Here is a 23060-nt window from a genome sequence, read left to right on the forward strand (position 1 = left end):
GTTCATTTAGGTTTGACAGGAACCTTCTAGAATTTTTCCCAATGTTGTTAAACTTACTTTAAGATAGCAGCCACTGTCACTGAGGCAGCTGAACCTGATCTAGTCACATTCACCTTGGACCCTTTTCTGTGAATGGACTGGCTTGTAGTTTACTGGTGTAGCTTGTCTAAGTGTTGTCTAGGTGTATAAACAGTGTTCCCTCTATACTTCCAACTACAGTAGATGGAAGAATGGGACTGACCACAGGGAAGAGGTCAGCCATATTACTCCTGACATGTTGGAAAACCAGAAAAGTGGGAGGGGAAGAAAGAGTTTTCTGTGACTAATTTAGTTTTCTCAGGATTTCTAAAGGGAAGTGCAAGTTTCTGTCATGAAAGGGATAGGGAAGGAGGCACCAAGCTCCCGTCAGTCAAAGAAACAGGACGTATTCACTGTTTAAATCTAAGCTGATGTCAGTGGATCCCGTCGCTATGTTTAGTTTCACATCAGATACTTATAACACAGTGATGTCACAATGAATCTGACATCAGGGTGAATGGATCGATTGCTGAAGCTCCAGAACTCTAACATCATCTAAAACTAATCCTGAAGACACTGAGGTTGGGAGAGTAGGGGATGTTCATTTGAAACCATGATGGCCATTGTTTCAACCCCCCCAGGTCGAATATATGTTGTAGAGTTTCGAAGGATGTTTTGTGCTTGCTGTTTTGGATTGTAATCTCTACCGCCACGATGCAGAGAGGCTTTTGATTCAATCCACTGCTGAAAAATGTCACTATGAGGTCCATGAATAGTACCTACAACACCCTGGCTGATGATGGAACCATTCCATAAAAAGTAAACAGCCTTGATTTTCTAATCTCTTCATATTCTAAACTATTCTTCAGGTAAGGCTGCTTGAGGATTCATCAATTGTGTGCTATATTAAGACTTTCTTTGATGGGCAGGCAGATGTTGAAGTACAAGTTATGGTTCATGTCAGTTTTATTAATCCTGGCAAGCCACAATGTTTAAGACAGAGGAGTGAGTGTTGTCATGTTGTCACATCAATGCCACTTGTAGTCTTTTACTTTTTCTATTATTTCCTCCTGCAGGATTATAGAAATAATGCATTGTCAGTGAAATGATGGGAATTAATTGGATGGCAGGCTGCTGCTGGCTTCCACCAATTTAAGTATTTGTCTTGTATTATTTCCAAGAGACAGCCTGTAAATCAGACTTCCCTAAATACATAGAGGTGTTGGAGCAGATCCAATGTCACAAGCCCTCAGCTAATGTTCTGGAGGAAGTGGGTTTAAATCCTGTTGCAGCAACTGATGAAATTTGATGTGAATAGACAATAGACAATAGGTGCAGGAGTAGGCCATTCTGCCCTTCGAGTCTGCACCACCATTCATTATGATCATGGCTGATCATCCTCAATCAGTATCCTGTTCCTGTCTTATTTCCATAACCCTTGATTCCACTATCCTTGAGAGCTCTATCCAACTCTTTCTTAAACGAATCCAGAGACTGGGCCTCCACTGCCTTCTGGGGCAGAGCATTCCACACAGCCACCACTCTCTGGGTGAAGAAGTTTCTCCTCATCTCTGTCCTAAATGGCCTACCCCTTATTTTTAAGCTGTGTCCTCTGGTTCAGGACTCACCCATCAGCGGAAACATGTTTCCTGCCTCCAAAGTGTCCAATCCTTTAATAATCTTATATGTCTCAATCAGATCCCCTCTCAGTCTTCTAAACTCAAGAGTATACAATCCCAGTCGCTCCAATCTTTCAACATAAGATAGTCCTGCCATTCCAGGAATTGACCTCGTGAACCAATGCTGCACTCCCTCAATAGCTAGAATGTCTTTCCTCAAATTTGGAGACCAGAACTGCACACAATATTCTAGGTGCAGTCTCACCAGGGCCCTGTACAGCTGCAGAAGCACCTCTTTGCTTCTATACTCAATCCCTCTTGTTATGAAAGCCAGCATGCTATTAGCTTTCTTCACTACCTGCTGTACTTGCATGCTTACCTCCATTGACTGGTGTACAAGAACACCCAGATCTCTTTGTACTGCCCCTTTACCTAACTTGACTCCATTGAGGTAGTAATCCGCCTTCCTGTTCTTGCCACCAAAGTGGATAACCATACATTTATCCACATTAAACTGCATCTGCCATGCATCTGTTCACTCACCTAACCTGTCCAGGTCACCCTGTAATCTCCTAACATCCTCCTCACATTTCACCCTGCCACCCAGCTTAGTATCATCAGCAAATTTGCTAATGTTATTACTAATACCATCTTCTATATCATTAATATATATTGTAAAAAGCTGTGGTCCCAGCACTGATCCCTGAAGTACCCCACTGGTCACCGCCTGCCATTCCGAAAGGGAGCCGTTTATCACTACTCGTTGTTTCCTGGCAGCCAACCAATTTTCAATCCAAGTCAGTACTTTGCCCCCAATACCATGTGCCCTAATTTTGCTCACTAACCTCCTATGTCGGATTTTATCAAAGGCTTTCTGAAAGTCCAGGTACACTACATCCACTGGAATCTCCCTTGTCCATCTTCAGAGTTACATCCTCAAAAAATTCCAGAAGATTAGTCAAGCATGATTTCCCCTTCATAAATCCATGCTGACTCTGACCTATCCTGTTACTGCTATCCAGATGTGTCGTAATTCCATCCTTTATAATTGACTCCAGCATCTTTCCCACTACTGAGGTCAGACAAACTGGCCTATAATTTCCTGCTTTCTCTCTCGCTCCTTACTTAAAAAGTGGTACAACATTAGCCACCCTTCAATCTGCAGGAACTGATCCTGAATCTATCAAACTCTGGAAAATAATCAACAATGCATCCACAATTTCTCGAGCCACCTCTTTCAGTACCCTGGGATGTAGACCATCAGGCCCCAGGGACTTATCAGCCCTCAGACCTAACAGTCCCTCCAACACCAATTCCTGACAAATATAAATTCCCTTCAGTTCAGGTCCTTCAGCCACTGTTACCTCAGGGAGATTGCTTGTGTCTCCCCCAGTGAACACAGATCTGAAGTACCAATTCAGCTCTTCTGCCATTTCTTTGTTCCCCGTAATATATTTCCCTGTTTCTGTCTTCAAGGGCCCAATTTTAGTCTTAACCATTTTTTTCCCCTTTCACATACCTAAAAAAGCTTTTACTATCCTCCTTTATATTTTTGGCCTGCTTACCTTCGTACTTCATTTTTTCTCTGCGTATTTCCTTCTTAGTAATCCTCTGTTGTTCTTTAAAAGCTTCCCAGTCCTCCGTTTTTCCACTTATCTTTGCTATGTTATACTTTTTCTCTTTTGACTTTATATGCTTCTTAACTTCCCACGTCAGCCACGGCCACCCCTGCCTCCTCATAGGATCTTTCTTCCTTTTTGGAATGAACTGATCCTACATCTTCTGCATTATACCCATAAATATCCACATTGTTCCTCCACTGTCATCCCTGCTAAGGTATTGCACCATTGAACATACAAATCTGGAATTTCATAAAAAACAATTCTAATTTTATTTTTTCTTATTCACTCATGAGACATAGGCATCACTGGCTGGGTCAGCATTTATTGCCTGTCCCCATTTGCCCTTGAGAAGGTTATGGTGAGCTGCCTTCTTGAACCGCTGCAGCCCATGGTAACTGTGGAAGCACTATTATACAAAGCCATCTGGTTCGTGAATGCCCTTTCTTAAGGGAAGGGAGTCGGCCATGCTTACCTGGTCTGGCCTACACATGACTCCAGGCCCACAGCAATTTGGTTGACTTAAGGCAATTAGGGATCAGTATTAACCAATGGCATTTACATCCTACAAATAAAACAAAATGCATGTCTTAATCCCCATTGGGTTCACAAGGTGAAATCTTGGGTTCACAGGCTTCAAGGCAGCAATGGGTTGCCATAGAGCTTGGACTGATTTCTGACAGCTGTATTAAGCTGTCAAAGGCTTTCCTTTTATTTTTATTTGTGGACATGGTCTTAATGACACAGCAACAGGTTTTAGTCCAACATGTTTATTTGGAAGTACTAGCTTTCGGAGAGCTGCTCCTTCATCAGGTGGTTGATGGAGGATCAGTGCTCCGAAAGCTAGTATTTCCAACTATACCTGTTGGACTATAACCTGGTGTTGTGTGATTTTTAATTTTGTCCACCCCAGTCCAACATTGGCATCTCCACATCATGGTCTTAATGGACAGTTCTCTGAAGTCTGATTGCTTCTGTGAGACAATTCCCATCATAGGTCAGAGGATTTGTTTATTTCTGGAGAAACACTGCTTTTTCATCAAAACCTCTCACACTTTACTTTGTAACCCTCTTCAAGAGGTAACGGTCCAGTACAACTTCCTCTGGCTCAACATCTCCTCTTAGTTTTCACTCAAGAGGTCCCACAAAGCCAGAGCGAAGAAAATGGGATCAGACTGGGAGAAAGTTTGGGACATCACTGCTCTAAATAAAATGATTGATAGCATGCCAAACCAACTCTGTTGGTGGCAATCTTGCCTCTGGCTCTGAAGAGTTTTGATTCACGCTACACCCTTGGAATTTGGGCATTAGTCCTGCATGATGCCTGTGTGTTACACTGAAGTAACTGTATTATAACAGTTAAAAGACAGTATACATAACAGCTCAGACATATAAATAAAACAGATCTACAAGAGGAATAGTGTCACTGATTAGTATGCTTCTTTTGACCACCACTTTAAAAAGATTAATATTATTCATCTCATTACTTCTTGATGGATCAAATTGATAAAATGTGTTCAAAAGCCTATTCTTTTAAAAGTTATTCTTTTTCAGGAAGCAGACAATTCTGACTAGGCCAGTGTTTCTTGCTCACGCTTAATTATCCTTGAGTAGGTGGTAGCGAGCTGTCTTCTTGAACCGATTCTGTCCATTTGGTGAAGGTAGACACACAATGCCTTTAGGGAGGGCATTCCAGGATTTTAATTCAGTGACAATAAAGGAACAGCGACACATTTCCAAGTCAGGACAGTGTTTGGCCTGGAGGGAAACCAACAGTTTGTGTTATTTCCCTGAATCAGATGCCCTTGTCTTTCTCGATGGGGAGTGGTTCCTGGTTTAGATGGGATTGTCTAAAGAGGCTATAAAATTGCTGCAGTGCATCTTGTTGATAGCACACATTGTGACCACTGTGCATTGATGCTGGAGGGAACAAAGGTTTAACTTGATGAACAAGGTGTCTATAAGCAGGCTGCTTTGTCTCAGATGGTCCTGATCTTCTTGAGTATTGTTGTAGTTACACACATCTAGGCATGTACTGAGTATTCCATCACAAGCAGGTCAGAATTTAGGAATCCTGCAGCAAGTAACTCATGTCCTGATTTCACCTTGTAAGGTGATGGATGGGCTTTGGGAAGTCAGGATGAGTTACTTGCTGCAGGATTCCTAAATTCTGACCTGCTTGTGCAGTTGTGATATGTTACTGATTAGATTCCCTACAGTATGGAAACAGGCCCTTCCGCCCAACATGTCCACACCGACCCTTCAAAGAGTAACCCACCCAGACCCATTCCCCTACCCTATATTTATTCCTGACTAATGCACTTAACCCTATGGGCAATTTATCATGGCCAATTCACCTAACCTGCACATCTTTGTATTGTGGGAAGAAACCGGAGCACCCAGGGGAAAGCCATGCAGATATGGGCAGAATGTGCAAACTCCACACAAACAGTCGCCCAAGGCAGGAATTAAACCCAGGTCCCTGGCGTTGTGAGGGAGCAGTGCTAACCACTGAGCCACTGTGCTGCCCATGTATTATATGACTGGTCCAGTTCAGTTTCTGGTCAATAGTAACCTAAAAATGTTGATTGTGGGAATTCAGTGTTGCCATTGAATTTCATGGAGCAATGGTTAGATTCTCTCTTGTTCAAGATGGCCGTTGCCTGGCACTTGTGTGATGTAAATGTTACTCACCATTGATTAGGCCAAGCCTGGATATTGTCCAGGTGCTGTACACTGTATAATCATCAGTGAACATCCTCATCTCTGACCTTATGAAGGAAGGACAGTCATTGATGAAGCAGCTGAAGATTTTTAGGCACTCCCCTGAGGAACTCCTGCAGGAACGTCCTGGGATTGTGATGCTTGACCTCCAAACATCACAGTAATGTTCATTTGTGCTGATTATGCAAGTGTGCAAACATACAAAATAAGAATAAAATGCTGCCATTTGGCCCCTTAAGCCTGATCTGCCAATCAATAACATCAAAATTGATCTGTTTGTGTTTCAATTCCACATTCCCATTTATTCTAAATAATCCTTGATGTCCTTGCCGATTAAGAATCTATTTCTTACAGAAAATAGTCAATGGCCCCCACCTCCATTTCCTTCTGAGGCTAACACTGGAGGGTTTCTCCCTAAAGCCAATGAGTCCAGTTTTGCTGGAACACCTCGATGCCACACTCACTCAAATGCTACCTTAATGTCAGGGAGCTTCACGCTCAACTCCCCTCCAGGATTCAGCTGTTTTGCCCAAGTTTGGACTGAGATTGCTAAAAGGTCAGGAGTCAAATGGCCCCGGTGGAACACAGACCAAGGGTTAATGAGCAGGTTATTGCTGAGTTAGTGCTGCTTTTTGCATGATTAAATACCGTTTCCATCACTTTACAGATAGTTGAGAGCAGACAGATAGGGCAATAGTTGGCCTAGTTAGATTTGTCTCATATTTGGTGGGGAGGATAGACCTAGATAGTTTACAACAAAAACATAAATTGAACATTTTCAGGTCCAGTGACCCTTCTTGAGTTCCAAAACCTTAACTCTGCTTTTGCTCCACAGATGCTGCCAGACCTGCTGAGATTCTCCAGTAATTCCTGTTTTGTTTCTGATTTCCAGCATTTATAGTGCTTTGGTTTTTTTTAAGGTAATTTTGAATATTGTTGAGCAGATGCCAGTGTTGCTGCTGTACAGCAACAGTTTGGCTTTGGGAAAAGCTGGTCTTGGAGCTGACATCCTCAATACAAAGGGTAAAATATTGACAGGCATATCATCTGGATATCAGGTGGAGTGAATTGAATTGGCTGAGATTGGCATCTGTGATGCTGTGGATCTTGTGGAGTGTGCTCCTCCAGTGAGCTGTTTAAGTATCCACCATCAATCACTGTTGGATGTGTCAGGAGTGCACAGCTTCGATCTGATGCAAATACAGATAATGCTGAAGTAATTCAGCAGGTCTTACAGCATCTCTGGAGAAAGAGAAGCAACAAAGCCCAAGTCAAACTCAAGGAACATCAACCTTATTAATGTTTCGAGTCCAATATGACTGAAATATTAACACTGTTTCTCTCTCCACAGATGCTGTCAGACCTGCTGAGTTTCTCCAGCATTTTTGATATTTGATTCAGATTTGCAGCATCCATAGTATTTTACTTTTATTAGATCTGATGTATTGGTTGGAAATTGAACAACTTATTGTCATTCAAAGCACCACTTTCAGTCTCCTAACTCACCCTCTTCCTTAAGATTTATCCCATTGATGTAGCTTGAAATTGTCCTAATCTGCACATGTGGCTTAGTGCCAAGTTTTGCCTGATAATGGTCCTCTGAAGTGTTTTATTATGTTAAAGGCACCATATAAATACAGGTTGTTGCTGTAGCCATATTTGCCAACAGAACAACAATCTCAGAGCCCAGAAATATGACTTGATGCATTGTAATTGTCAAGAGTCAACCACATTGCTGTAGGTCAGAAGTCACATTTCGGCAAGGCCAGGGAGCGACTGCAGTTTTCATTCCCTGAAGGACATTAATTGAGCAGATGGGTTTTCTGACAATTAGAGTCATAGAGTCATAGAGATGTACAGCACGGAAACAGAGCTTCGGTCCAACTCATCTGTGCTGACCAGCTATCCCAACCTAATCTAATCCCATTTGCCAGCACTTGGCCCATATCCCTCCAAACCCTTCCTATTCATATACCCATCCAAATGCCTCTTAAATGTTGCAATTGTACCAGCCTCCACCACTTCCTCTGGCAGCTCATTCCATACACGTACCACCCTCTGCGTGAAAATGTTGCCCCTTAAATCCCTTTTATATCTTTTTCCTCTACCTTAAACCTAAGATCTTTAGTTCTGGACTCCCCCACCCCAGGGAAAAGACCTTGTCGATTTGTCCTGTCCATACCTCTCCGACACTCCAGGGAAAACAGCTCCAGTTTTTGCAGCCTCTCCTTTAGCTCAAATCCTCCAACCTTGGCAAGACCCATGTAAATCTTTTCTGAACCCTTTCAAGTTTCACAACATTCTTCCAATAGGAAGGAGACCAGAATTGCATGCAACATTCCAAAAGTTACCTAACCAATATCCTGTACTGCCTCAACTTGATCTCCCAACTCCTGTACTCAATGGTCTGACCAATAAAGGAAAGCGTACTAAATGCCTTCTTCACTATCCTATCTACCTGCGACTCCACTTTCAAGGAACTATGAACCTGCACTCCAAGGTCTCTTTGTTCAGGAACACTCCCTATGACCTTACCATTAAGTGTATATGTCCTTCTCTGATTTGCTTTTCCAAAATGCAACATGTCGCATTTATCTAAATTAAACTCCACCTGCTACTCCTCAGCCCTTTGGCCCATCTGATCAAGATCCCGTAGTACTCTGAAGTAACCCTCTTTGCTGTCCATCACACCTCCAATTTTGGTGTCATCTGCAAATTTACTAACTATACCTCCTATGTTCACATATAAATCATTTATATAAATGATGAAAAGAAGTGAACTTAGCACCGATCCTTGTGGCACTCCACTGGCCACAGGTCTCCAGTCTGAAAAGCAACCCTCCACCACCACCTTCTGTCTTCTACTTTTGAGCCAGTTCTGAATCAAATTGGCTAGTTCTCCCCGTATTCCATGATATTTAACCTTGCTAAACAGTCTCCCATGAGGATCCTGGTCTAACGCCTTACTGAAGTCCGTATGGATCACATCCACCACTCTGCCCTCATTAATCCTCTTTGTTACTTCTTCAAAAAAACTCAAACAAGTTCATGAGATATGATATCCCATGCACAAAGCCATGCTAACTATCCCTAATCAGTCTTTAACTTTCCAAATACATGTACATCCTGTCCCTCAGGATTCCTTCCAACAACTTGCCTACCACCAATGTCAGGCTCACTGGTCTATAGTTCCCTGGCTTTTCCATACCACCTTTCTTAAACAGTGGTATCACATTAGCCAACCTCCAGTCTTCCGGCATCTCACCTGTGACTATCGATGAATTGGCAGTAGATGTTTTATTCATTCATAGGATGAGGGCATCTCCAGTTAGGCCAGCATTTATTGCCCATCACTAATTGCCCACATTGCTTTTGGTCTGGGTCTGGAGTCATGCTTGGGTCAGGCCAGTTAATGATGGCAGATTTCCTTCCCGAAAGGACATTAGTGAATCAGATGGGTCTTTCCAACAATCAGAATGATTTCATGGTCATCAGTAGATTCTTAATTTCAAATCCTTTTTATTGAATTCAGAATTCACCATCTGCCATGGTGGGATTTGAACCTGGGAACCCAGAACATTAATTAAGTTTTTGAGTTAGTAATCTAGTAATAATGCCACTAGACCATTACCTCCCCATACATAAGCTGATTATTTTGAATCATAGAATCCCTACAGCGCAGGAAGTCTGCACTGACCCTCCAAAGAGCATCCCACCCAAACCCAGCTCCCTATCCTATCTCCATAACACCCTCGTTCAGCTTGGCCAATCCACTACACATCTTTGGACTGTAGAAGGAAACCGGAGCACCCAGGGGAAACCCATGCAGACACAGCAAGAACGTGCAAACTCCACACAGTCAGTCACCTAAGGCTGGAATCAAACTAGGAACCCTGGCACTGAGAGGCAGTATAGCTAACTACTTTGCCACTTTATTGTAGGTACATAGTTACCATTAAGTTAACCTTTTTCCTTATTCCACGTTCTTGAACTAGAGGACATGATCTTAAAATTAGGGCCAGACCATTTAGGGAGATGTTAGGAAGCACTTCTATAAACAAAGGGTGGTAGTGGTTACAGAAACATTTTTGTTAAGCAAAGATATTAAGGAATATATGCCAAGGACAGGTATATGGAGTTGGACACAGATCAGCCATGATCTCATTGAATGGTGTAACAGGCTCAAAGGCTGAATGGAATCCTCCTGTTCTCTATTTTTATTGAATCCAACATTGTCCGGGAGGCCAAGTAGCAAATGTGGATGCACTGAGCTACTTCCCACTGGCAGGTAGACCACCAATGGTACTGGCACGAGTCTATAATGGTTTTAAATTTTCTGGACAGACTTCCAGTCACCACTGACAATATCTGACGTGGAAAGATCTGGTCCTGTCAAAACTGAAACAGCTGGTGGTAATGGGGGAAACATAAGGGCCGTTACAATCAGAATTGAAACCTTTATGGACCTGGAGAGACTAGATCACAGTAGAGGGATGCATATTACTATGGGGAGCAAGAGTGATTGTCCCGAGCAAAGGTCACTACCAGAAACAGGCTGCACTCCAACATTACATGGCCACCATCAATAACCTCAGCAGCAACATCTTGAGTAGATTGGGGATTGGGGGAGATTGTGCTGGTCACACTCTTGGATTTGGCAACTCTTCCCTCTGTTCCGCTGAAGAGCTTCTGGAATCCTCAGCTATTAAATCTAGACAGCTGCCTTCATTTGAAGCATGTGGTCTCTTTATAATATTGGAAAACTGACCTACCTCTCCAACCCTGTCCTGTTAAACTGGGATGTTGGTGCCTTTGTGGTGAACAGTGGTCTGCAGTTTCTCTTTTCTTTCTGTTTAATTGCTCTGCGACACTTCACCCCCCTCCTCCCATGACTGTGCCTCTGGTTTCACTGGGTGGGGTGGGACCGAGTTGTTGGGTGTTGCAGTTGTGGTTACAATTCCACTCCACATTTTTCTCTTCTGAGAGTGTTAAGAGTTAAAATCATGATGGTTGCAATAGATTATACAGCAGCTTATGAAAAACAACCCCCATTCACCCCACACCGCTCCTCTCTCCCAATCCTACTGACAGTCAAAGGTTCCTGAATTTAATTCCATTCTGGACTTAGATTGGCAATTATTTAGATTTTTCTTTCTGCCGACATACTCAGACATACTGATTTTCAATAAAGGGTTTGACAGCTTTAGCCACAATCTTCACATAATTTCTTCGTGTCAATTTTACTGCAATTTTGCATTCCAAGCAACTCTCCATTATCCTATGATTTCTGAAACTTTGTTCTTATAATTCCATACTTGACCTTCTTAAGGATTCTCCAAAATCCACGTGAAAATTATGGACTGTTGCCACCTAGCCCAATCTCTCTCTCTCAATATCCACCTCAACCTCCTCATCAACTTTAATCATATCAAATTAGTTACCTAATTTTAATGCTCACACTTAACTAAAACTATTCCCAACCTTAGCTAAACCCTGTTATTCTAACCCTAAACTTATTTCCAACCTAACCCTAATTTTAAATTTAACTTGAAACCTTATCATAACCTTTATCCCAATCCTAACTGAAACTCTCCCCTTAAGTTCAACCTAACCATTCTAATTTTAACTTTTATACAGTACTAACCGTATCCAACTTGACCACTATCAAAATTCTAATCTTAACTTGAGAGTAATCTTTGAATATGTTACCAGGGTTTGGAAAACTTAACTTGACAAAAGTGAAAATGTTTTCCCTGAAGAATTAATTAAGTATCAATTATGCATTTAGTTTGATAAATGCAAGGCGCAAAGAATTTAGTTCTTGTGCGTTTTAAATGTTGTCTTCCTAAAATATGCAGTTTGGGAATTTGAAAAAAAACTCAACATGATTCTTGATATTGTCTAAGATAACAACAAATGTAATTAAATGTTTGAATGTTTAGTAAATGTTTAAAATTATAGTTAACCTCAGTCAATTAAAACCAGTTTTTGTTCTTTTCACCAAGTGACCACAGTGAGAAGTGATCAATTAATTTAAAGAAAAATTTAAATATCCTTTTGTAAAGGATAGGCTTCCCTTCAAACAAATGCGTGAAATCTTTCGAGCCTGTGTAATTCCTATTTGAAGCTGCTATATTTCCTTCTTTCTTCTAAATATGGCTCATATGGAAATTGTTTTTGAGACAAACGTCATTTGGAGTTAGCATTGCAGCTCAGGAATGATAAGAAATCTCCCAAAAAGAGAGATCTAATCAATCAAACCACATCATCTGAACTATCGTGTTCGTAATAAGTCAACATTTTACCACTGGTTTAAGAGGCTGCAAGGTGTAAACTCAAGATATTGAGCCAATCTCTATTTCCATCGGCTTTTTCTTTTCTGCTTTTGCTTTACAGGCTACAGGGATGCTTACAGTGACCGAGTTCAAATGGTTGACAGATCCTCAGACGGCCTATCGCATTTTAAAGCCATGGTGGGATGTTTTCAGTCATTACATCTGCATGGTGATGCTTCTGATTTCTCTGCTAGGGGGAACACTCCAAATTGCTCAGAACAAAATGCTATGTCTTCCCTGCAAGGTAATTGTCAACAACATTTGCAAGGCCCCCTGGGAGAATAATACTAGCAGTACGGCAAATAAAACTCCTGCTCTAAATGGGATAAAAAATTTTCTCGACAGGCAGCAGTACGCATACATCGATGCTGTGTGTTATGAAAAGCAGCTTCATTGGTTTTCCAAGTTCTTCCCCTACCTGGTGCTCTGGCAGACTCTGCTTCTTTTGATTTGCAGCAACTTCTGGTTCAAGTACCCCAGCACTAGCTCAAGGCTTGAGCACTTCATCACCATCCTCCACAAGTGCTTTGACTCTCCGTGGACAACGCGTGCTCTGTCTGAGGCAGTTGAGATCAGTGGGGAGAAGCACCCTTACCGCAAAGCCAAAGAAGCTTCCAAACCTTCTTTCTCTGCCACGAACTTTGAATCAAAATTGTTGACCAGCAGAGTGGAGCCCAACGTGACTGATGCCAATGAAAAGACTATCCTGGATCGAAAGGAAGGGGAGCAGGCAAAAGCTATCTTTGAAAAGGTGAAGAAGTTCAAAGCACACGTTGAAGAAAAGGATATTATCTACAAGTTGTACATGAGACAGATTATTCTCAAAGTCATTCTATTCATTTTTATCATTTCATATATCCCCTATTATATTATTGAGATGAACTTTGATATCAATTGCAACATTGACATACAGATGTTCACAGGATATCAACAATATCAATGTGTCCATTCCTTGGCAACTATATTCAAACTCTTAGCATCTTTTTATGCAATACTGGTTGTGATACATGGATCTCTTAGTGTCTATAGTCTATATTGGATGCTCAGACGCTCACTGAAGAAATATTCTTTTGAAACTGTTCGTGAGGAAAGTAGCTACAGAGACATTCCGGATATTAGAAATGACTTTGCCTTCATTCTTCACTTATCAGACCAGTATGATCCACTGTATTCAAAGCGATTCTCAGTCTTCCTTTCAGAGGTCAGTGAAAACAAGTTGAAACAGATTAACCTTAACCTGGAGTGGACGACAGAGAGGTTAAGGCATAAACTGCAGAAAAACTCTCAGGACAAGACAGAGCTTTATTTGTTCATGTTAAGTGGACTCCCAGATGCTGTATTTGAGTTAAAAGAACTTGAAGTTCTTAAACTAGATCTTCTAACTGAAGCCAAATTCCAAACAGCCATGTCTCAGCTTACGAACCTTAAAGAGTTGCACCTTTACCACACATCAACCACTGTGGACCCACAGGCACTGAATTGTTTATCTGAAAATCTGCAAACATTGCACATCAAGTTTACTGACATGGAGAAAGCCCCACGCTGGATATTTAGCCTAAAGAACTTGTCAGAACTTCATTTAACTGGCAACTTAAAAATGGAAAAGAATCACTTTGCGTCTTTAAGTGGACTGGAGAATCTAAAGAATCTAAAAGTTCTCTACTTGAAAAATAGCCTTTCTCACATTCCGGCAGTAGTAACTGGCTCAGGGCTCCTCTTACACAAACTGTCCATTGATAATGAAGGTACCAAACTAACTGTGTTCAATACCTTGAAGAATATGATAAACCTCACAAACCTTGAACTTCTTAACTGTGACCTAGAGCGCATTCCGCATTCTATTTTTAGCTTGTACAATTTACGTGAAATTGATTTGAAAGGAAACAGACTTAAGACAATAGAAGAAATTATTAGTTTCCAGCATCTGAAATGGCTTTCTTGCCTTAAGCTTTGGCACAATGCTATTGCATATATACCTGTTCAAATTGGGACACTGGCAAATCTGGAACAACTGTACCTCAACAATAACAGAATTGAAAGTATACCCCCACAACTTTTTTTATGTCACAAACTACGACTTCTGGATGTCAGCAATAATCACCTAATTGCTATTGGTGATGAGATCAGCAAACTGAGTCATCTACAATATCTTAACGTATCCAACAATAATGTAAGTGAATTTGTCCAGTTATTGCTAAAAGAACTGTATTATACAATAATGTAACTTCATTTATTTGAAAATCTGCACCTTCTGTTTGCAATTTAACTAATTGAATCCATTTCATCATTTCTAATTCTTAAAGCTGGATGATTTTGTTTTGCTGCTTACAGTAGATAGGTTAGATTTACTCATGACCTTTTTCCCAGGATCTTGCATTCAAGTTCCTCTCTAGAGATTTAGGCACAGAATCTCAGCTACTGCATTACCAAGGGACTGCTGCATTGTTTGAAGTGCTGTTTTCAGGGGAATGTGAAAAGGCATGAAGCTGTCGGAGTCCAAGTAGGCCATTCAGCCCATTGAGTCTGCTCAGCCATTCAATGAGCTCATGTCTGCTCTGATTATCAAGAACTTCTCTTTCCTGCCTCTCGCCATAACCCTTGATTCCTTTACACAGAGTCACAGAGTCATACAGACTCTATGGATCATGGGAACAGACCCTTGGGTCCAATTCATCCATGCTGACCAAGTTTCCTAAACTAAACTATTTCCATTTATCTGCATTTGCCATATTGGTCTAACCTATTCCTATTCATGTACCTGTCCAAATATCTGTTAAATTTTGTAACTGTACCTGCACCTACCACTTCCGCTGGCAGTTCATTCCATACACACATCACCCTCTGTATTTAAACACTGCCCCTCAGGTCCTTTTTAAATCTTTCCCCTTTCAGCTTAACCCTATGCTGTCTGGTTATGAACTCCCACACGTTAGAGAAAAGACCTTTGCTATCACTTTATCAATGTTGCTCATGATTTTATAAATCTCTATAAGGTCACACCTCAATCTCTCATGCTCTAGCAACAAGAATCCCAGCCTAATGGCAAATGGGACTAGATCAATTTAGGATATTTGATCAGCATAGATGAGTTGGACCAAAGGGTCTGTTTCTATGCTGTACATCTCTATGACTCTATGATTCTATCCCGCCTCTCCTTATAACTTAAACCCTCTATTCTTTCCAATTCAATAATATTCTACCTACAGCAGGGTGACCAGAGCTGTACACAGTATTCCCGAAGTGGCCTCACCAATGTCCTGTACACCATGACATCCCAACTCCTGTTGTCAATTCACTGACCAATGAAGACCAGTGCATCAAACTCTTTATCACCATCCTGTCTACCTGTGATGCTATTTTCAAGGGTCTATTCATCTGCAACCTGTGCTAACAACACTCCCCAGGACCCTACCATTAACTAACTAAGTTTTGTCCTGGTTTGCATTACCAAAATGAAACACCTCATATTTGTCTAAATTATTATATTCATCTGCCACTCATTGTAAGCTTAGATTACCTTCTTCACTGTGCACTATACCACCAATTTTGGTGTCATCCACAACCTTATGAACCACGCTTCCTATATTCTCATCCAAATTGTTTATATAAATGATAAAAAGCAGTGGACCCAGCATCATTTGCTGTGGACACTGCTGGTCACAGATATCCAGTCAGAGAAACAACCCTCTACCACCACCCTCTGTCTCCTACTGTCAAGCCAATTTTGTATAAGATTGGCTAGCTCTGCCTGGATCCCATGTGTTCTAACTTTCCTCACCAGTCTACCATGTGGAACCTTGTCAAAGGCCTTGCTAAAGTCCATGTAGACAATGTCGACTGCTCCACCCTCATTTATCCTCCTCCAAAAAACTAATCAGGTTTGTGAGACATGATTTCCCATATGCAAAACCTTGCTGACTATTCCTAATCACTCTCCGATAGCATGTAAGGTCTGTCTTTCAGAATCCCCTCCAACAACTTACCCACCACTGACATCAGATCTTACTCAGGATTGGCTTCTGACCTCATTTGTGTTATCATTAAGACAACAAATTCCTTTCTTCATACATCAATTAATTTAATCTGTGTCTAATCACAACTGCAGCCGAAACCGTCATTAATAGAATCCTTATAGTGCAGATCGAGTCTGCAATGACCCTCTCAACAGCATCCCACCCCGACCCTGCTCCCTGTAACCTCATATTTACTGTAGCCAATCCACCTAACCGACAGATCTTGAGACTGTGGGAGAAACCCTCATAGACATTGGGAGAACGTGCAAACTCCACACAGACAGTCACCCAAGGCTGAAATTGAACCTGGATCTTTGGAGCTGTGAGGCAGCGGTGCTAACCACTGAGCCACCCATGCCTTTGTTAACTCTCCACTCAAATATTCTCATGCTTCATTGGCTGGTCTCCCACATTCTACCCTTAAGACCATTAAATTTATTTGAAGATTCACTGAGCATGACTCAGCTGGTACCAAGTCCCATTACCCATCACCGCTACATTTAGAACACAAAACATTAAACAATACAGCGCAGAACAAGCGCTTCAGCCCTCGGTGTTGCACAGACCTGTGAACTAATCTAAGCCCATCTCCCAACACTATCCCATCATCATCCATATGCTTTTCCAAGGATTACTTAAATGCCCCTAATGTGACTGAGTTAACCACATTGGCAGGTAGGGCATACCATACTCTTACCACTCTCTGGGTAAAGAACTTGATTCTGACATCTGTCTTAAATCTATCACCTCTCAATTTGCAGCTACACCCCCTTATACAAGCTGACGTCATCATCCTAGGAAAAAACACTCTCACTGTCTACACTATCCAATCCTCTGATCATCTTGTATTCTCTATTAAATCCTTTCTTAGCTTTCTTCTCTCCAATAAGAACAGACCCAAGTTCCTCAGCCTTTCCTCATAAGACCTTCCCTCCAGACCAGGCAACATCCTGGTAAATCTCCTCTGCACTTTTTCTAATGCTTCCACATCCTTCCTGCAATGGAGCAACCAGAACTGTACAAAATATTCCAAGTGAGGCCGCACTAGCATTTGTACAGTTGCAGCATGACATCACGGCTCCAGAACTCAATCCCTCTACCACTAAAACCTAACACACCGCATGCCTTCTTAACAGCACTATCAACCTGGGTGGCAACTTTCAGGGATCTATGTACACTGACACCAAGATCCCTCTGCACATCCACACTACCAAGAATCTTTACATTGACCCCAGTATTCTGCCTTCCTGTTATTCTTCCCAAAGTGAATCACATCCCATTTATCTGCATTGAACTCCATTTGCCACTTCTCAGCCCAATTCTGCAGTTTATCCAAGTGCCCTTGCAACCTGCAACATTCTTCCACACTGTCTACCACTCCACTGACTTCCGTGACATCTGCAAACTTACTAACCCATCCACCTATGCTTGCGTCCAAGTCATTTATAAAAATGACAAACAGCAGTGGTCCCAAAACAGATCCTTGTGGCACACCACTAGTAATTGGACTCCAGACTGAATATTTTCCATCAACCGCCACTCGCTGCCTTTTAACAGAAAGCCAGTTTCTAACTCAAGCTGCTAAATCACCCTCAATCCCATGCCTCTCACATTTGTGTGTTAGGTGTTATTGATAGAGGGATTGAGTTCCGGAGCTGTGATGTCATGCTGCAACTGATCACCTAAATGGCACTGTCTCAAGCAATATCTTAATCTTAAAATTTTAACTTTGTTTTCCAAATCCTTCCATAATCTCAATGTTCCCGATGTCCAACTCTTCTTTCCTGATACATTCTTGGGTTCTCTCTCCCTCTCTCTCTCTCTCTCTGTCTCTCTGTCTCTGCTGTGCCGTTGATTTGAGTTTTTCCTTCCCCGAAGTTACAAAAGTATGCAACAGCTTATAAAACAGTCATTACTGTTCCTGGAATTTGAGGAAATCACCTCCACAACACCTACAATATCTCAAAAAATGAGCAGCTCTCACAGCCACAATTTTTTCCTGTTCTCCATCTTGGATTACCCACAATCCTCACCCTTGCTGTTTGAAGGAGCAATTTATGGAATGACGTTCCACATCTTCTCAGACTGCTCCTGCATGTTCTTCCTTTTCAGATAATAAGCCAACTCTCTCGTGAATCCTTCCATTGGGTCACCCTCCACTACAGTCTCAGACAGTGCAATTCATATCCAGCATGAAATGGACTCTTCTCATCTCACTATTGCTTCTGTTGCCAATTACCTTGAATTTGTGCCTTCCAGCTCTTGAACTTTCCACCAATAAGGACATGTGTCTCCTTATCTGTCCAGACTTCTCATGATTTTGAGTGTCTCTGGAATCTCCTCTCAATCCTCCCTTCTCTGAGAAGAATAGACCCAGCTTTTTCAATCTGTTTGTGTGACTGCAGATTTTCATCCCTGCAACATTTCTCATGATTAGTTTCTGCACCCTAGCGCATGTCTTCATTTTCCTTTCCTGCTATAGGAAGGATGTTGTTAAATTTGAAAGGGTGCAGAAAACATTTACAAGGATTGGAGGGTTTCAGCTGCAGGGAAAGGCTGAATAGGCTGGGGCTATTTTCCCTGGAGTGTTGGAGGCTGAGGGGTTTATAGAGGTTTATAAAATCATGAGAAGCATGGATAAGATAAGTAAACAAGGTCTTTTCCCTGAGGTGGAGGAATCCAGAATTAAAGGTCATAAGTTTATGGTGAGACGGGAAAGACCTAAAAGGTACCCAGGGGACAATGATTGCATGCAGCGGGTGCTGCATTTATAGAATGAGCTGCCAGAGGAAATGTTGGAGACTGGTACAATTCCAACATTTAAAAGGCATCTGGATATGTACTTGAAGGACTTAGAGGAATATGGGGAGAAAGTGAGGTCTGCAGATGCTGGAGATCAGAGCTGGAAATGTGTTGCTGGAAAAGCGCAGCAGGTCAGGCAGCATCCAGGGAACAGGAGAATCGACGTTTTGGGCATAAGCCCTTCTTCAGGAATGGGGAAAGTGTGTCCAGCAGGCTAAGATAAAAGGTAGGGAGGAGGGACTTGGGGGAGGGGTGTCAGAAATGTGATAGGTGGAAAGAGGTCAAGGTGAGGGTGAAAGGTCAGACTGGGGTGGGGGCGGAGAGGTCAGGAAGAAGATTGCAGGTTAGGAAGGCGGTGCTGAATTTGATGGATTTGACTGAGACAGGGTGGGGGGAGGGGAAATGAGGAAACTGGTGAAATCCGAGTTCATCCCTTGTGGTTGGAGGGTTCCTAGGCGGAAGATGAGGCGTTCTTCCTCCAACCGTCGTTTTGTTGTGGTCTGACGATGGAGGAGTCCAAAGACCTGCATATCCTTGGTGGAGTGGGAGGGGGAATTGAAATGTTGAGCTACAGGGTGGTTGGGTTGGTTGGTCCGGGTGTCCCAGAGGTGTTCTCTGAAACGCTCCGCAAGTAGCCGGCCTGTCTTCCCAATATAGAGGAGGCCACATCGGGTGCAGAGGATGCAATAGATGATGTGTGTGGAGGTGCAGGTGAATCTGTGGCGGATATGGAAGTTTCCTTTGGGGCCTTGGAGGGAGGTGAGGGGGGAGGTGTGGGCGCAAGTCTTGCACCTCCTGCGGTTGCAGGGGAAGGTGCCGGGAGTGGAGGTTGGGTTGGTGGGAGGTGTGGATCTGACGAGGGAGTCACGGAGGGAGTGGTCTTTACGGAATGCTGATAGGGGAGGGGAGGGAAATATATCCTTGGTGGTGGGGTCCGTTTGGAGGTAGCGGAAATGACGGCGGATGATGCGCTGTACATGGAGATTGGTGGGGTGGTAGGTGAGGACCAGTGGGGTTCTGTCCTGGTGGCGGTTGGAGGGGCGGGGCTCAAGGGCAGAGGAGCGGGAAGTGGAAGAGATGCGGTGGAGGGCATCGTCGACCACGTCGGGGAGGAAAATTTCGGTCCTTGAAGAAGGAGGCCATCTGGGTTGTGCGTTTTTGGAACTGGTCCTCCTGGGAGCAGATGCGGCGGAGTCGAAGGAATTGGGAAAATGGGACGGCGTTTTTACAGGGGGCAGGATGGGAGGAGGTGTAGTCCAGGTAGCTGTGGGAGTCGGTCGGTTTGTAGTAGATGTCCGTGTTGATTCGGTCGCCTGAGATAGAAATAGAAAGGTCGAGGAAGGGGAGGGAGGAATCTGAGACTGTCCAGGTGAATTTGAGGTCGGGGTGGAAGGTGTTTGTGAAGTGGATGAACTGTTCAACCTCCTCGTGGGAGCACGAGGTGGCGCCGATACAGTCATCAATGTAGCGGAGGAAAAGGTGGGGGGGTGGGGCCAGTGTAGTTGCAGAAGATGGATTGTTCCACATATCCTGTCCCCCTTAGTCCAAGAACTCCCCACCTACGTTCGGGACACCACCCATGCCCTCCAACTGCTCCATGATTTTCGCTTCCCCGGTCCCCAACGCCTTATTTTCACCATGGACATCCAGTCCCTGTACACCTCCATCCCCCATCACGAAGGACTCAAAGCCGTCCGCTTCTTTCTTTCCCGCCGTACCGACCAGTACCCTTCCACTGACACCCTCCTTCGACTGACTGAACTGGTCCTCACCCTGAACAACTTCTCTTTCCAATCCTCCCACTTCCTCCAAACCAAAGGAGTAGCCATGGGCACCCGCATGGGTCCCAGCTATGCCTGCCTTTTCGTAGGATATGTGGAACAATCCATCTTCCGCAACTACACTGGCCCCACCCCCCCACCTTTTCCTCCGCTACATCGATGACTGTATCGGCGCCACCTCGTGCTCCCACGAGGAGGTTGAACAGTTCATCCACTTCACAAACACCTTCCACCCCGACCTCAAATTCACCTGGACAGTCTCAGATTCCTCCCTCCCCTTCCTCGACCTTTCTATTTCTATCTCAGGCGACCGAATCAACACGGACATCTACTACAAACCGACCGACTCCCACAGCTACCTGGACTACACCTCCTCCCATCCTGCCCCCTGTAAAAACGCCATCCCATTCTCCCAATTCCTTCGACTCCGCCGCATCTGCTCCCAGGAGGACCAGTTCCAAAAACGCACAACCCAGATGGCCTCCTTCTTCAAGGACCGCAATTTCCCCCCCGACGTGGTCGACGATGCCCTCCACCGCATCTCTTCCACTTCCCGCTCCTCCACCCTTGAGCCCCGCCCCTCCAACCGCCACCAGGACAGAACCCCACTGGTCCTCACCTACCACCCCACCAATCTCCATGTACAGCGCATCATCCGCCGTCATTTCCGCTACCTCCAAACGGACCCCACCACCAAGGATATATTTCCCTCCCCTCCCCTATCAGCATTCCGTAAAGACCACTCCCTCCGTGACTCCCTCGTCAGATCCATACCCCCCACCATCCCAACCTCCACTCCCGGCACCTTCCCCTGCAACCGCAGGAGGTGCAAGACTTGCGCCCACACCTCCCCCCTCACCTCCCTCCAAGGCCCCAAAGGAAACTTCCATATCCGCCACAGATTCACCTGTACCTCCACACACATCATCTATTGCATCCTCTGCACCCGATGTGGCCTCCTCTATATTGGGAAGACAGGCCGGCTACTTACGGAGCGTTTCAGAGAACACCTCTGGGACACCCGGACCAACCAACCCAACCACCCTGTAGCTCAACATTTCAATTCCCCCTCCCACTCCACCAAGGATATGCAGGTCTTTGGACTCCTCCATCGTCAGACCACAACAAAACGACGGTTGGAGGAAGAACGCCTCATCTTCCGCCTAGGAACCCTCCAACCACAAGGGATGAACTCGGATTTCACCAGTTTCCTCATTTCCCCTCCCCCCACCCTGTCTCAGTCAAATCCATCGAATTCAGCACCGCCTTCCTAACCTGCAATCTTCTTCCCAACCTCTCCCCCCCCACCCCAGTCTGACCTTTCACCCTCACCTTGACCTCTTTCCACCTATCACATTTCCGACGCCCCTCCCCCAAGTCCCTCTTCCCTACCTTTTATCTTAGCCTGCTGGACAAACTTTCCTCATTCCTGAAGAAGGGCTTATGCCCGAAACGTCGATTCTCCTGTTCCCTGGATGCTGCCTGACCTGCTGCACTTTACCAGCAACACATTTCCAGCTTAGAGGAATATGGGCCAAGTGCTGGCAAATGGGACTAGATTAATTTATGATATCTGGTCAGCATGGATGAAATGGATTGAAGGGTCTATTTCTGTACTGTACAATATGACACAATGACTATGATTCTAGGTGTGTAGCCCAGATCTAGAACCGTAACAAGGACAGAACGCCCCTGGTCCTCACATTCCACCCTACCAACCTGCGCATAAACCAAATCATCCGCCGACATTTCCGCCACCTCCAAACAGACCCCACCATCAGAGATATATTTCCCTCCCCACCCCTTTCCGCCTTCCGCAAAGACCATTCCCTCCATGACTACCTGGTCAGGTCCACTCCTCCCCAACAACCCACCCTCCCCTCCTGGCACCTTCCCCTGCCACTGCAGGAATTGTAAAACCTGCGCCCACACCTCCTCCCTCACCTCCATCCAAGGCCCTAAAGGAGCCTTCCACATCCATCACAGTTTCACCTGCTCATCCACCAATGTCATTTATTGTATCCGTTGCTCCCGATGCAGTCTCCTCTACATTGGGGAGACTGGACGCCTCCTAGCAGAGCACTTTAGGGAACATCTCTGGGACACCCGCACCAATCAACCCCACTTCCCCATGGTCCAACATTTCAAC

At 44.0% G+C, this 23060-nt stretch overlaps 1 protein-coding gene across 2 annotated transcripts in view; it reads left to right on the top strand.

The window, feature by feature from the left end:
• The first annotated feature begins 544 nt into the window (after positions 1–544).
• Positions 545–23060, top strand: part of LOC122554744 (volume-regulated anion channel subunit LRRC8A-like) — a 28209-nt gene continuing 5693 nt past the window's right edge. Inside the window, exons 1-2 of one of the 2 annotated variants that reach the window (XM_087990432.1) lie at positions 545–887; positions 12377–14485. In XM_087990432.1, the coding sequence (XP_087846558.1) occupies positions 12386–14485 (2100 nt within the window). In that variant the 5' untranslated portion in view covers positions 545–887; positions 12377–12385. The remainder of the gene's footprint in view (positions 888–12376; positions 14486–23060) is intronic. The other variant, XM_087990433.1, reaches the window with a different exon arrangement.

This window comes from Chiloscyllium plagiosum, unplaced genomic scaffold, assembly GCF_037043375.1.
Source record: "Chiloscyllium plagiosum isolate Xiang-an unplaced genomic scaffold, Cpla_swu_hap1 HiC_scaffold_9, whole genome shotgun sequence".
In the NCBI taxonomy this organism is placed as follows: Eukaryota; Metazoa; Chordata; class Chondrichthyes; order Orectolobiformes; family Hemiscylliidae; genus Chiloscyllium; species Chiloscyllium plagiosum.